At 58.0% G+C, this 15,139-nt stretch overlaps 3 protein-coding genes across 3 annotated transcripts; 2 read left to right on the top strand and 1 right to left on the bottom strand.

Moving 5' to 3' along the window:
* The first annotated feature begins 4,522 nt into the window (after positions 1 to 4,522).
* DICSQDRAFT_163713 (uncharacterized protein) lies at positions 4,523 to 6,200 on the top strand. Its single transcript, XM_007370407.1, has one exon. The coding sequence runs from the start codon at positions 4,735 to 4,737 to the stop codon at positions 5,563 to 5,565; it is 831 nt and encodes a 276-aa protein (XP_007370469.1). The 5' UTR covers positions 4,523 to 4,734; the 3' UTR covers positions 5,566 to 6,200.
* Positions 6,201 to 10,188: 3,988 nt separating this feature from the next.
* Positions 10,189 to 11,643, top strand: DICSQDRAFT_140917 (uncharacterized protein). Its single transcript, XM_007370406.1, has 5 exons — positions 10,189 to 10,464; positions 10,536 to 10,665; positions 10,854 to 11,038; positions 11,098 to 11,206; positions 11,265 to 11,643. The coding sequence occupies exons 2-4, from the start codon at positions 10,662 to 10,664 to the stop codon at positions 11,188 to 11,190; spliced, it is 282 nt and encodes a 93-aa protein (XP_007370468.1). The 5' UTR covers positions 10,189 to 10,464; positions 10,536 to 10,661; the 3' UTR covers positions 11,191 to 11,206; positions 11,265 to 11,643.
* An 85-nt stretch (positions 11,644 to 11,728) lies between these two features.
* Positions 11,729 to 14,425, bottom strand: DICSQDRAFT_93113 (uncharacterized protein). Its single transcript, XM_007370405.1, has 4 exons — positions 14,312 to 14,425; positions 13,345 to 14,246; positions 11,933 to 13,272; positions 11,729 to 11,872 (listed from the first exon to the last, which is right to left on the bottom strand). The coding sequence occupies exons 1-3, from the start codon at positions 14,355 to 14,357 to the stop codon at positions 12,721 to 12,723; spliced, it is 1,500 nt and encodes a 499-aa protein (XP_007370467.1). The 5' UTR covers positions 14,358 to 14,425; the 3' UTR covers positions 11,729 to 11,872; positions 11,933 to 12,720.
* Positions 14,426 to 15,139: the final 714 nt, after the last annotated feature.

Raw genomic sequence — 15,139 nt, 5'->3', positions numbered from 1 at the left:
ACGAGGAAATGACAGGGGCTGGGGAGTTTGGTAGTACGAGGACAGAGGGATGGAAGACGAGAGATGGGCGATGATCATATCGCCGGGGGATGAGAATGAGAGGACCTGGTATGAAACTTACGACAAATCGACAAATGAAACAAAGATGCTGACACGACCCGAGAGGCGCCACCGGGACGCATAGCGCCACTTGCCTCCCTCTCTCCTTGCGCTCGAGCTCGAATGCGAAGGTGCCCCGTCCAGGCTCTCATAGGCGCACTGAATGGTCGGCTTCTAGTTCGTCAGAATGCGCCTGGACAACGGGTCCTTGCCGCCACCCTTTCGTCAAGATGCTCCCCACGGACTTGCCCCTCCTGCTGCGCGAGTTCGACCGGGTGAGCGGGTGAGAGTGCGTGCGCAGATAGTCCGCAGTCATCACGTCGAGGGCCCCACGGGGCACGACGACGAAACGCTCGTCCGGACGCGCCGGGGTAGCTAGCTTTGCCCGACATTTATTCATACTTGCAGACGACACGCGCGCCTGGGGATGCGTCGACCATCGGGCTGCTTGCACGACTTTATGCCCGGGGACTGAAGCCAGATACGGGTCCGGGGTCCAGACGTCCGCTGATTGTAACCCGGAGCGATGGTGCGAGGTCGTCGTGCGGGCGGAGGTGGACGTGCCTTCGGACGAAAGTACGACTCAAGAATCCGCCTAGGCAATTGACATAAATGCAGGGTGTGTGTTCGTGGGCGGAGAACGCACCGTGGCTCGCACCAGGCACGGCGATATTGGTTGGGAGCGTGCGCGAGCGAGTCGGTTGTGGCCGGGCACGGTAGAAGGGACTCTCTTGGCGAGTGGTAGGACGAATATAGAAGATAGAGGAGGGTTGGGAATACCTCCTCTGGGTTGCTGTAGCCCAAACGTCACTATGACTGTTCGTTTATCCACTTGCTTAAGCCAGCCATGCGTGCTTGATAGAAGAATCGTCAAAAGCGAGGGGCGAAGCCACGAAACGTCATCAAACCCTTTGCCGCGACCTTTCGCCGTACCCAAACTGCGCTCGACGTCACCGGCACTGCGTTGAGTACGTCTGTTTCCAGATCAGGAGAGGGGAGCGTTCTGAGATCTGAATGCCGGCATGCGCACGAAGTCCCCTGCAGCATTGCTAGCGTCGACGCGACGGTGACGTCCATCCTGGATGCGCCCGCACAGGAGCTGGCGGTGAAAGAGGGGATGGCCGCACCTCGGAACGCCACGATCTCGGCTCGACAGGATGCAATGGGGGTAGCCACACCCGCTGCGAGAAAGGGACGAGGGGAAAGAGGGGCGACGAGGGGGGTGCTGGGGAGCTTTGCAGCTCGACCACCGCCCTTCGAGATCCAGTGTGCCTTCCTAGTCCCCCTCGTGAGCTGGAGCGGTAGGGTCCTGAGCCACAGCGGGGCACGTTGCGCTCCAGGCCACCCAAAGACCACGAGAGCGGGGGCAAGTGATCGAGCTCGAGTCCATCCTTGGGTCGCGCGACCTCTCGCGCTCTCGATCGGGCCTACTGGGGTCGCACGTCGAGGCTCGGAGTGGAGATGGAGTGGGACGAAGCAGAGCGCGGACGCCGAGCCCTGACGGAACAACACAAAGGGAGGGGGTCCCCGCTTCGGCCTCGCTGAGAACGCCAGTGATCATTTGCTCTGTTGCGCCCAGTGTGGGAGACGACGAGGATGGTCGTGCGACCGACACTGCACCAGGGCGAAAAGTCGTCCGTTGGGATTGGATTGGAGACGCGTCGATTTGTCGCCCTGGACAGCTGAAGGCCCGCAGCCCCTTCCCATTGTTCGTGCTGGTCCCCCTTCGTCCGATGTCGGCTCGCGGTCGGGAGCTGACAGGAATTCAGGTCTTGTGCTTCCTCCCGCTTCGGCTTCCCTGGAGGGAGACTCGGCTGCCCATCCTACGCGACGAATCGAGGAACGCGACTACGAAGCACAGAACACCGCAGTGTGGCCAAGCCCACAAACTCCAGACACCCGCGCGCTCCCGTACGTAAGCGCACTACAACTCGGAGGGGCAGGTGAGCACGCCGAGAGATCAAGTGACGGGAAGCGTGGACGTCTCAGAGCCGCGAGGCTATCACGGGGCTTCCGGATGTGGACAGTCGCTTCCTGGGCTGCAAGATTTCGACGGGGTCTTCGATCGTTTGGGGTTTGGGGAGACGCTGACTTCCAGGCAAGGTTTGACTGAGACGGGGACATGGGCGTCCGTGGATGTGTTTGATCCAGGGTTTGGTAGACGCCGTGCGCTGCACGAGAGTACGAGACGTGGGATTTCGGGAAAGGAAGGTCAGACGCTCGGATTGTAAGAAGGCTGACACGTTGCCGCGTACGAAACGTAGTTCACGCGTAGTGCGCGCGGAGGACGCAAAGGCAGAGGAAGGCTCAAAATGCACCTCTAGCGGAAGCATCGCGGGATGTTGACCAGCGTGACGAGCAGGAATCCGGAAGGATGTGCGAGAATGCGCTAGCAAAGGCAAGTGCGCAGACGAGACTTGAGGACAGACCGAAATAAAGCAAAGTACGTAACATGGAGTGATGGATGTATGTGGCCAGCGAAGAAGACGTTCTTGGTCGATAAGGGGAAATGAAAGCCTTGTGTTCGCTTCCGCGAAAGGGACGAGCAGACGTCATCATCGCGTGCGTCCAACCGAAATGAGCGGTGAAGATAGAAGTGCCGATATCGTAAAATGCACGACGTAGATGGATTGAGATGGGTGGGCTGTGGGCGGTAGGTAGATGGTGGTGTCGGCGGCCAGCGCGGAAGGGACGGTGCCATCTAATCACACCGCCTCCTGAGACTCGTAGCCTGCAGGCTCGCGGTAGACGAAGAGTACCACCGTGGGCCGATCATCGATCGCATCCAGACGCTATAGATGACAAAATGTCCGGTTGCAGTACCCGGGATCTGTTATCCAGGCGGCACACAGTGCCACCGTCGTCGCACCTAGGATGTCGGACAGAAGCTCGGAGTGCACTCGGACGGTCGCAAATAGGCATCGTGCCAACCAATCGCCGACTGTTCATCCGACGTTGGGTCGGGCGGCGACACCGGTCGGCGCTTGGATGCGCAGTGTCGCGACCGGTGACCGAGCGACGGTCATAGCACCAGAGCGGAGTGGCCGTTGCTTCGACCAGTTATCAGAAGGCTTTGTGATGCGCAGACCTTAGCCACAGAGACCAGACCACGGACTCGGTCGAGACGACGTTGGCTGCGTGCATAAACCTATGAGATCGTCAAGGTTAGCGAGAAGAGGCGAGAACACAGGTGCGGGGGAATGCGGGGTGGAGAGACGCGCTGTCCGTTGGGGCGCTTGCCCCGTGAACCTACGCGCTCGTGCGAGGTTGAGTAAGGCAGGCCGTTCATCACGCATCGCTGGAGTGGGTTCCCCTGTAGATGTGTCCCGTCTACGGTTTCCGCCGGCAAGTAGATATCCGAGAGTACGACATCGAGCATCTGAAAGACACGTCAGATGCTGAGCTGCCGAGAGGGCGGCACGACCATGACGTGGGTAGAACTCGAAACGACCAGTTCGTGTCCTGGGGGACGCGCCACGATGACATGATGGAGTCAGCTGTGTGGGTCCCGAGTCCGTGCCAGGGTGCGTGCGACCTAGGAGCTGGGCAGAGGGATGGTGGCGATTCCCATAGAGGACAGTTGCGATAGATGGGACAGGGGTCCTGTGCGCAGCCAGCAAGACGATAATCGCGTGGATCGCGCGAAGGGCGCCTCACGACCGCATTGGGGCACCTGGTGACCCGCGCAAGGCAGGATGGAGGAGAGACGCGTGGGCCGTGCGGGCGTGCGCGAAGGGCGAATGAGATGGACTTCGGTGACAGAAGGTGCGATCAGTGGAAGGCCCTGAGAAGTGTGCGAGCGAAATGGACCACGGGCGGTGCGGTGCTTCGACCAAGCGCAGTGTTCATGCCGGGCCTCCGTCCAACTGTGGATTTCTAAGTAGGTTTCGGTGCCTGGGAGACTTGCGCAAAGAGGTGCTAGTCAGTTCGGTGGGTGCGAACTATCGCGATGTAATTGCTGGAGCCGTTGGGTTCCAGGTCGTTCCCTTGGCCCATCCAGCCATTGAGCTACATTATCTGGGGTTATTTTGAGGACGGACCCTGGACGTGATTGGGGGCTGACTTTTGTGAACAGGGTGATTCTTGAGCAGCGCCACCGCGCGAGAAGGAGATGAGAGCGCGATAACTCACGGCTGATGATGATGTTTGTGCTCTAGCATGGCTGAGATTGGCAAGAGCGACGCATTGAGGTGAGCGTCGAGGATCAGCGGGGCGGGCCAGCGGAGGCGTATAAATGAGACAAGGACAATTAATTAGCGCCAATCAGAATATGCCCGAGGGCGATCGCGGGGCAATTGTTGGCAACTCCACTTAGCCGGACGGATAAGGGGTTATCCGAATACTTAAGTCGCCCGTTCGGAGCGGCATCCGTTCGTACTTGTCCCTCCACCACTCCGCGAGGCATCTGCCTCACCTCCCTCTGCGCTACTCAGCCCTACATATATACCCATCCCAGAACATACCCTCCTCCCCTCGTCATCGCCTGCGGCTTCTTCCCCGCTGCTTCTCCCGACGCTGCCTCTCCTCCCTTCTTAAGCGACTCGAGCTCTCGTCCACTCCGCTCAACACCCCACCCTGCTCTGCTTTCACCGCTTACACCTCCTCGATCCCTCACCCCATCAACACGACATACCAATGACAGAGTACGACTACTCTCCAGACGCTATGGAGCGTTACCAAGCAAAAATGGCCGGCGTAGGCAAGTGGGCCAACGAACAATCATACTGGCGTACTGGCTACACCAACCCCTTCACCCCCGAGGTGTCATCCCCATCCTCTGCTCCCCGGCCTTCCTCTCGTCCAGAGACTTCCTCCTCCCATCCGCGCCCACAACCCACTCGCTCGCGCACGCTCCCTGCCAACCTAGCCGTACCCGCCGCCAAGCCCGGTGGGTCGTCCGCGCACGGACACACATCCCGTGCCTTGGCTTATGCCCAAGCAGACCCTCACGCAGTACGCCCGTCTACGGGCACCCCTGCCCGCACCACCACCCGCCATCGCTCTGGTTCGCAACCAGCACCAGTAGATGTTCGGACCCCGTACCCGTACCCGGCCCCAGCGCCAGGCCAGAAAGTCGTGCAAGCCCCGCGGGGATCACCGATGGTCTACGCGCCCCCGGGCGCGCGCGTCATATACAAGGAGTACGATTACGTGCCTGGCAAGGCCACAGTCCTGCCTCCGGCACGGCCAGGCGAGCGTTTCGTCGTCGTGCCTCCTCCCGGCGGCCGCGTAGACGTAATGTCTGCGGACCGGCTACGCTCCTCCTCGCATACGCGCTCGAACTCGCGCAGCAGCGGGAGCAAGTCGTCGGGGAGCAGCCCGACGAAGCGCAGCGGCGACCCCCTGTTCAAGCGCATCCTCACCAACCTGAAGCCGAACATCGAGTGGGGCCACGACCGGGACAGCTCACGGTCGCGATCGAGCTCGAGACGGGAGGGAAGCAAGCTGCGTTCGGCGTCCCGGTGACGGTCGCCCGCGCCTCTCGGTTCGTGTCTGGTCTTCTCAGCATCATTGTTGCATTTCCCGTTCATCCTGCCCATTTCCCCATCCCTCGGCGACATGTCTGTTGTCCACGTCCCGGCCTCCATCCGCCCATCTCGCTTCCATCTCCCGTGCACCCGCTGGCTCGATCCCACGTTCGCCCCACCAAACCCTTCGTGTGTATGTTTTGCATGCTTCCTCGCTTCCCCTCGTCCGTGTCCCGGTCAATTTCCGTTTTCCCACCTCATGCGCACAATTACCGACATGCGCTTCGCTTTGGCAGCCACGCGCGCACACTAGACACTCTTCTTCACCGCTTTGACAGTGAGTTACGATTATCGTCCCGGTTTCGTTTACCGGACCGGATCTCGAGCAAGGACCCTCGGCTCTCTAAAGAACCCTTTGTCCTCCTCTCCAATACACTCTTTACTTTTTAAATGGCTAATATTAATGCGCCCCTCCTCACACACTCTTATCCTCTTCCCTCGTACACGATCGCAGTTCCCGGTTATGATACAAATAATCGCCACTGTCCCCGGCCACTGTATCCGATTGTTCGTAGGTTATCAGCTGTAGCCCTGTAGTTAGACTTGTCACGACATCATCACGGTTCTTTTTCTTGCTTGTAGATATCCCTCACGATACCAATGAATGTAACGCAATTTGAAACGACCACCAAGAAGCCCCCAATCAGATTAGCTAGAAGGCGCCCCTCGTCATATGTTGCAGCGACCTCACAAGGTTTGAGGGTGCTCGTATGTTCTGGATATGGTGGTGGTGGGAAGCGCTGTCGAGAACGTCGCGCTTCTAGCCCGGATACAGACCCAGGACGGAAGGGAAGATTGTCCGGATGAAGTTACTGGGGAGTATGACGGAGCGCGGAGGAACTTGCGGAGCGGATGTCAGGAAGGCCTGGACTGCGCGCCCTTCGGCTTGCTTGTGCGTATCGCAGGTGCGTACCTCCGAGGGGCACCTGCTTAGCTGCAGAACTCGGACGATCTGCGCTCGGCTTTCCGGAGCTCGGTCCTAGTGCCAGGCTTTCTGAAGTGCTGCGCCTATTATGAACGTCGGATTCATTGCGCATGCCAGCTGGAGGCCGCGATCAGCTATTGAAAGGGATTGAGTGGGCAATTACCCGCTTCGGTCACATCGCCTCCGGCGGGACGTTGGGCACGATCCCCCCGCAAGTTGAGAGGCGAGAGCATGCGCTCGCAGCTCGCAGAAAGGATGCAGCCAGGGAGCCTCGAGCCGGCAACTCGAAAGCTCTAACCTCTGCTACGGACAGCCCGCACACGCGCCCCTTGCGTCGCCCTCTCCATTCCCCGAGGACACGTGTATTCAAGTTGCCGGAAGTTGTGGTATTCTATAGGTCCACGCGCCCTCCGCGCCGACTCCTGTGCGGCAAACGCGCTCAGGGTCCTCTCCTAGCACGGAGATCTCAGGCTCGAGTCGCCGGGGAGTGCGCTGTGCTGGAACTCGAGGTCTGTTGAGATATGGGGCAGATGCCACACAAGACATCGGATCTCGATCGGGGCATCGGGCATGGAGTGCGGTGCGATGTCTGGACAAAGGGCGCAGTTGCGGTCTTGTTCTCCACCTCGGGGCGCTGGCCTGATGTGTACATGTGTAGTGCTGACGGAACCGGAGTGCGGGCTGAGGTATTTGTGCTAGTGCGAGGGATCGCGATCCGGATCGTACGGGGCGACTCGGTTCGGGATCAAAGTCGTCGTCGGGTCCATAGAAGCTTTCTAGAGGCATTGACGGATTTGTCAGCAGCGGCCTCTCCGCTTGCCACGGAAAATGGGCAGACCATACACACGAGGAGACGTCATATGTAGGGAGTGCCATTGCAGGAATAGCGGCAGGAACTGAGAGGACGGAGGGGAGGATAGGGGTAGTGTTTTCCGTATTTGGATGTGGCCTTGTTTCACAGTACGGGACGACTATGTAACCAGGCACAGAACCAAGCTTTGAGTTGGAAAGAGAGTGAGTGAAACGTACGTAAGGAAATGCCTACATGTGATTGCGAGAAGACCTATCTGTGGACACCACGAATGCGACGAGCTTGGATCTCGGAATGGGTGATCAGCGATGACTTCATGACCCGAATGCAATGGCATTTTTACCGTCCGAGGTTTCTTCTCGGATGTCAGATCTGCGACGCCATGATCAGCAGCTTTAGTCGCACAGTCTAAGAAGAGACATAGACCCCACATCTGCGGATCGTGGACGATACGGGGCTAAGCTCGCGGGCGAGACTTGGCTGTATAGATATAGCGACCGAGACTACATCTTTGGGGACTGCGGATCCGGTCTCGGTTTCGGTACGCTGATCTCTGGGGTCCTACTGTCCTGGCCAACGACATTCCCTTAGCCTCGGAGATATCGCCAGCATTAGAGTCGAGGGCCCAGGCCCTCTCTATCCGCCTTCAAAGGTAAGCCTAGGTCGATAGCTGATGCCCCCAACGCTAGCTATTGGGAACGATTGACGATTCTTCACTGACATACTTCTATGGGGGAGATAAATTTCGGTGGCTGGATCATAAGCCCTTACGATTGATCATCCTGGGGTATGTCGCTGCTCTATGGTGACTGACTCTGCGGGGTTCGTGCCCCAGACCGCAGGCCGACCTGATCCATCGAACACAAGCCCAGAAAATTGCGATACCGAGGGTTAAGTCATATGGTAGGGAGCAGGGAACGCATCTGTGTATTGATGACTTTCAGTGATCATGGAGGAGGATTATCATCACAAGTGTCATACCTTCGCAACATGCTGCACGGGGTTTTGCGACACCAAACTGGTCATGCGACCAGTGTTGGTGGTGATCTCTAAGTGATGGAAGGTCCACAGTCAGGGAGCGAAAAGCCTTTGGTGATACTTCTGCATGTTGGAGGACCCGCATGCATGGATCGAATGAGAGTCAGTGATGACACGTCCGCCCACAAGGAGCCCCTTCAAAATGTGCTGTCAGGCTTGCTCCGGCTTGTAGCATCGTCGTTGGCCTTCGCGGGAGTTGGCTTCTGCTGTTGTATAGCGCAGGCTTCACCGTGCGTATAAGACTTGAGGGCTGCATACCAGTAACACCCACACTGTCTGACTGCCCATGTTGTTGGAGCAGTCGAGGAAGGTGCACACTGTGCGCGTCTCGCGGGGTCTCATGGAGATTGGCTGGGAGTGGCCGGCCGGATTTTGCCGGAAGTGATGCTTTCCTTAGCTCGGGCGTCTTATGGGGAAAGACCTCCATTTACCGACCATCACCGTTGTTGGTTTTAGTCCACCGAGGCTGTACTTCATGCAATATGTACTACATGTATGAAGCTTCTCATGAGTACAAGGTAAGCCTGCTATACCCTCACAAAATACCTCATTGCCTCGCCTCTGATTATCGTCTCATGCTTTCTCGGAACATATGCAGACACTTATTCCATGACACTGTATATCCTCCATTCCTCTCTTCTGTTGGAGACGAATGAAGCCGCTCTCTGTCCTCGCTCGAGGCGTCTTTTCCCGTTAAGAGGCACTCAACTTCCTTGTTTTGTTCAGGACGAACCGTAAACTCCAGCTCAAGGCCGCATCGTGACAGCTGCAGCACGGGTATCAGGTTTCACCTCTTCCTTAGGTCAGACCCGCGTCTATGCCTAGGACAAGGTACTATAGTCCCTCACGGTGTGCATCGGCGCGCATAGCATGTGAGCGCCTCGATATGGTGATTGCAACCACCGGCATCGTCTTCACAGACGTTCGTGAGACGGTTGAACTCACCATGCGTCGTGTTCTCCTCGTGGCAACTTCAACAAATGGCAGATCCCATGCCTTTGCATTGTCTCGAGGCATCTTGTATTCGTCTCAAGGAACAGTACGTCAAACCTTGGTACGCATCAATGTATATGCACCAATGTTTTACTGGCTTTTTCGGACGGAGGCAGTACAGGCTCTATCACGAACCCACGCGGCCACATCGCGAAGTACAGGATACAGTGGCCCATCAAGAAAGACGTGCAGAAGTGCATATATGCGCGACTTAAAGACAGCAAGTCGGTATACGACGCACCGTATGGGCTCCTCCTGTGGTTTGATCCAACTTGTCGGACGACGTTGCGCGCGATCGCGCCCCTCGAAGGTGGCAGGACCCTCGGCTTCCGGCTCCCCTCTTTGTCGAGGTAAGTAGATGTTGGCGGTTGGGATGCTTCTTCCTTACAACTCACCAATGCTTGGCATGTGGCTGCCGCATGATAGCTTCCCTAATCGGTCGCAATTGGACAGCCCCCTCGGGTCCTGTTAGTCTGCAGCAGACGTAGCAACGCCGTCCATGTAGCTCGACTCCCACCCCTCTATCATCGCGCTGTTCTACGCCACATCGCCCGATGGGGAAGGCCGGGCCTGAGGCTGCGAAGGTTGTTTCTATTCTGGCCGCTAGCACTCCGTCACACCTCCTTCACCAGAAGCCGCATGTTCGATCGCCTCGCCCGCATTCGAGCATCAAGCACCTCGTTGTGATAGACCACACTCTCCGACCACGCCGAGGCGTTTATCTTGACGCTTCCTCTTATACGTCGCGATGCCTGCATGACCTTCGTTGGCTCCGCTGCTCTTCCTCTACCAATTACCGTCTCTCTTCCCTCGTCTTGTTCGTCCATCGACAACTGAACCGTCGTCGGGCCCGCATCAACCAGGACCTCGGTAGCTACTTTGAATCGACGCGACCCGATAGGGCAGTGCTAGTACAAGACGCGGTCTGTTTGCCGATATGGGTCCACTACCACCCGCCTCGCTAATGCTCACGTTCATAACACTCCTGTCTCACGTCCTATCGGTCAAAGTGCCTCAGTTCCTCTCACTTCGTGGCTGCCTTTACCGCTATTAAGAATTAGTGTGCTATAGTGAGTGCAGTAATCTTGAGGATGCTTTCATGAGGTCTGACTTGGACGGATGCTGTTTGTGTGCCACTCAGTGATGCGCACAGACGGTTCCAAGACAATGCGCTCCGCATTTGGTCGGTGCCACCCGTCGAACTTTCTTACACGTTCCGGGTGGCACTCTCGAAAATCAAGCGCTTGTGCGCCTGAGAGCCTCGTGTATGGGTAAGTACGCCCACAATCCGCCTCGTTCCCCTTCGCTTCCCCCTCGTCGCTGCCTCTAAGGGCGCGCTCGTCGGGCTAGGGGGATCGTCCCTCTTGCGCGCGCGTTTCAGTGGCGTGTTCAAAAGGGTGGGTATATTGCCCACCCGCCGCCCCTCCCCCCTCAATTGTGCTTGTCCAACAGGTTCCAGATCGGCGCATTATAGAGCTCGTCGCACGACGTACCATCTGTCTCGGAACGGTCAGCGCGGTAGACCAACGCCCGGGTATCATCACCACCTTACACTCGTCGTTGACATCGGCCTTCTCCAAGTATTCACACCGCCTATGCGCTAGCCGACCTTCGGAATTGAAGCAGTTGCTTAGTCGCCTGACGGTCTGCCTCCTTTCATGATACTCTGCAGCATCATGCTCGTGCTAACCTCTGCCTGAAAGCTGGGCAAGTGCACGGAGCTGACATACAATGTTCCTCTCCATCGTCACTCTTCAAGCAAGCACCTTGGTGGTCTGATCGTGTTGGATGTCTGACGTGGACACATTGGTGGTGAGTTTTACGCCTACTCCTCTCGCATCCAGTGGGTAACCTCAGAGTTTCTATACAGACGTGATGGTACTGATACACAATGTGGATTCGAACCTACGTCTGAATTCGATCGTCTTTCCTCGACTATCCAACATACGTACATCCCCCTGCGACGTGCCCTCGCCTACTCTCGCATCCCGATCACCCCAGTTGGCATCTCTCATCGCCTAGACTCGTTCTCATACATGCTCCTGGCAGGGAATCCTCGGAACGTCTGCCCCATGCTCTGGCGGGCATGGGACCGATGCCGGGCACGAGGCAAGCTTTATTTCTCCGCTCCCGCTACATCCGCAGCCGCCCGCCCGTCCAAGAACAAGGGACGGTGTCGTACCATTCCATCGTCGATCGATGCGCGTTCTAGACGCATGTTGTCCTCCCATCTCCGTCTCTTGGACTCCGCGAATACATCCTGACAACGACAGGCTCGGGCGCGCCCCACCGTGCCCTTGTTCATCGCGCGCATCGCGATCGTCTGTGTGCCGATGCCTTGTATTCCATACGTGCGTCGATTATCGCCCGTGCGTTGCTCTTGCCGGATTGATGCTCGTGTGCTGGCGGAGTGGAAGTCGCCTCCGGAGATTCAGAGAATGCTCATGGGAGGCTCCTGATGGAACGTCGACACCGAGCGTATGTCTTTACGCCTCTCCCTGCGCGCCCGCGATGCTGACATAAAACACAACTTTACAGCTTTAGGGAATCATTGACATTGGAGACGCGGGCGGGAAAGGCCGGGCACGATGGCCGCGTGCTCGCGCAGCGCGGCGGAGGCCCGTCCGGGCTTTCAATCACGCCTTCGTCCCGTTCTGGGTCCGCGGGCTTTGGCACCAGGAACGCAGGCGCCAATTGGCGGGCAGAGTTACGTCCGGCAGGCTTCCTGTCCGCATGCACCGTGCCAAAATTGGGGCGCAAACAGCGTCCGGACTCGCGGGATCGCACGACAGTCTCACAGATCGGGCAAACGTACTCTATTCTGAGCAGATAACGGTGCAAAGCGCATGCGAGACGTGCTGGTAAGTAATGGTAGGTAGGTAGACTCCGTGTGGGAAACCGATGCCAGGCAGGCGGGAAGAGGGAGAAGTATTTACAGAATAAAAATCCGGGACGCGAAAATAACCTATCGAGGTAAGTGTGGATGTACGGCCAATGGTCCCGAGTATACGACGTTGACTACTACACCTCCACCAGAGCAGGCGGTCGCCACCAGAGGGCGACCGCACATAATTGATACAGAGCGGCGCGTCGCCGGGGGTGATGATACAGTGTTATACAGATTTGACGGAGCGGAGACGATAATCCAAGACAAGCAAAGCGCAAGCAGTGATTAGATGACGACCTCACCTGCAGAATGCCGAAGGGGTGGGATGAAGGTGGCGGAGACTGAGCGAGAGGCCACTGGACGAGACAGCACGAGCGGGATGAGATAGCAATAAACAGAATAACGAGTGGTAAGTGCGGCGCGCGAAAGGAAGCGTTCCCTACATCGCGAACGTGGACACGGATGTCAGGTAGGTCGGCGCAAAGGCGGCGTCCACGGAGGCTTCAAGCGCCTGCCGCCCGTAGGAGAAGAAATCTCCCTTCGGCGGGACGCCTCCGAAGTCCTGAGTTCCGTACCCCATGTCAATGGAGGCTGGCGTACAGTACGTGGGTACGCCCGCGGGATAGAGTTGTGTCCCTTGCTGCTGAGGTAAGAATTCCGCGGACGGATCGAATACGTCGCTCAGTGTTTGGTTGAAGCAGGATTCCATGACCGACGTGGGATCGCAAGGGGTGTGTACCATGGAGTAGGTCTGGGGCGTCCCAGGTATGCTCGACAGGGGGGATGACGAGGTAGTCCAGCTGTCGGTGTCCATGAAGGACGTGTCGACGGTCAGGCATCGGGGATCAAACATCTCGGTGGCAGAGACGTAAGATTCTTGTGAGTCCTGTGTGTATACCTCGTACGTATTCCGCTGATCGAGCGGATCGCAGGCTTGGAAAGACATCGCGGGTGTCGCGTCGGCGCTGTCGAAAGAGAATGTGCTGAAATCCTACAGGCGATCGTCAGTGATGGCGCTCAGATGTGACGTGAGCACGAAATGGCGCGCAGACGCTCTACTCACAAATGAAGGATTGGTGGGAGGGAGCGAATAGATTGTGGTGGGAGAAAATGGCGACGAAGGAGAGCTATAGAAATCGCTCTCCGTATCCGCCTCCGAGGGGGGTGAGGGAGTCGAACACTCATACGCCGGCGACGAGCGCGACGCCTCGGGCTGGGAACTCGAAGAACGAGCCTTGGCCTTGCGCGTCGAGGGCGGAGACGCTTCCTCCTCTTGTTTGACGGAGGGAGGATGCGAGTGCTCGGTGTCGGGCGCAGGGGCGGACGAGGAGCGACGATAATGACGAGCAGTAATGGGAGCCTCGAAGCGAGTGACGACCTCAGGTACGTGATTCTTGTCGAACTCCTGGATGGCAGCGTCGAGGTCTGCGCCCTTCTTGCCCTCTATAAGCAGCTGCGCTATCTTCGCGCAGCGCTTTAGGTCCTTCGGCTCGACTTCCCTCACCTTGCGCTTCTCCGTCGGGGTCTTCCCCTTCGTGTGCAGCGGGCGGAAGGCATACTGCGGGAACTTGCGCTTGTGCTCGTCGAGCGCGACCTTGGCCTTGGCATGCCAGATCTGACGCTCCTCATGAGGTAGGTTTTGCCAGGTGAGACCAATGATCTTGGATAGCGTGCTGTGGTTGGTCTCAACCTCGGAGGAGACGTGCTGGTTCTTGATGAACGAGGAGCGGAAGAGGATGAAGGCGTTTGGAGGGCGCGGGATATGGTTCTCGGGCTTCTTCTTCGCGTGCGCGGCGCGGCGTGTTGCGGTGCCGCCTTCGCTCGCAGGGAAGAGAAGCGACTCCGCGTTGGACTCCGTAGGGCTCGGGGGATCGTTGAACGTGCCGGGGGTGACATTCGGGGCGAACGCGATGCTTGTCGCGGCGGCGGAAGGATCGACTGACAAAGTGGAAGTCAGCGGGGGATCTGGATAGGCACGTTATCAGTCACAGATGCGTGTAGGCGGCGACGATCACGAGCGATGTGCATACCTTGGGCCGCGTTGCGCTTCGCATGACGAACGCGTTCAGCAGGCATGGCAGAGCGACCGAATGCGGCAAATGTTCACGGATGTGCTGTGGACGGAGAGGGGAGTGACTCGAGAGCCGGGGAAGTGATGGAGGAGGGGTGTCGCAAATAGAGAATTGGTGGGAGATTACATACATCTTATAGCGGCCGTGAGGACGAGGGTGCGAATGGGCCTCCAACTCCGAAAGCGTGGCGTTTACGCCGTGGACGCTTACCCAAATCGTCGGCGGAAGCACTCTCGCCAAAGCCTGGCGGGATTTCTTGCCAGATAAGCATGCACTGATACAGAATCCAGGGCCCGCCGCAAGGGACACAGCTGACCGCCAGGTCACGGACGCTGGTGCGTACCGCCCGGCCGATGATATTGCTCGTCCAATTACGTATCAGCCAGAGGCGCATGTCCCCGGTGAGAGTCGCTGTCCTCGACAGCTTTACTCTTGCCCGCGGCATTTGACACACTCTCCCTGCATCTTCCTCTACTCACGTTGCGGCGGGAGGCGCATGGGGAGGCCAGGTAGATAATGACGATTGGGGTGCGGCTGATGAAACGACTGGGTCCATGTTGCGCAAGCCGCCATGCTCTATTGAGGAGTCGTTGTTCTGTTCTCTAGTTCGTCTTCTTTTTCGTTCACAGGCGCCACACGCACACGCACATGTGCGTAGCGATGGCGATCCCAGCGTCCCTACATTTCGGACCACGCAGCCTTGTAAGTTGAGGGTTCTTGCGTTAGCGTTGCAACCTGCTGCCAATGCAACCTGAGGCGCGTCGATCCCGCCTTCGCGGCGGCCCT

Source organism: Dichomitus squalens (assembly GCF_000275845.1).
Source record: "Dichomitus squalens LYAD-421 SS1 unplaced genomic scaffold DICSQscaffold_67, whole genome shotgun sequence".
NCBI lineage: Eukaryota > Fungi > Basidiomycota > Agaricomycetes > Polyporales > Polyporaceae > Dichomitus > Dichomitus squalens.
Note: the sequence above shows the minus strand (reverse complement) of the source record. Positions and strands in the feature narration are given on the sequence as shown.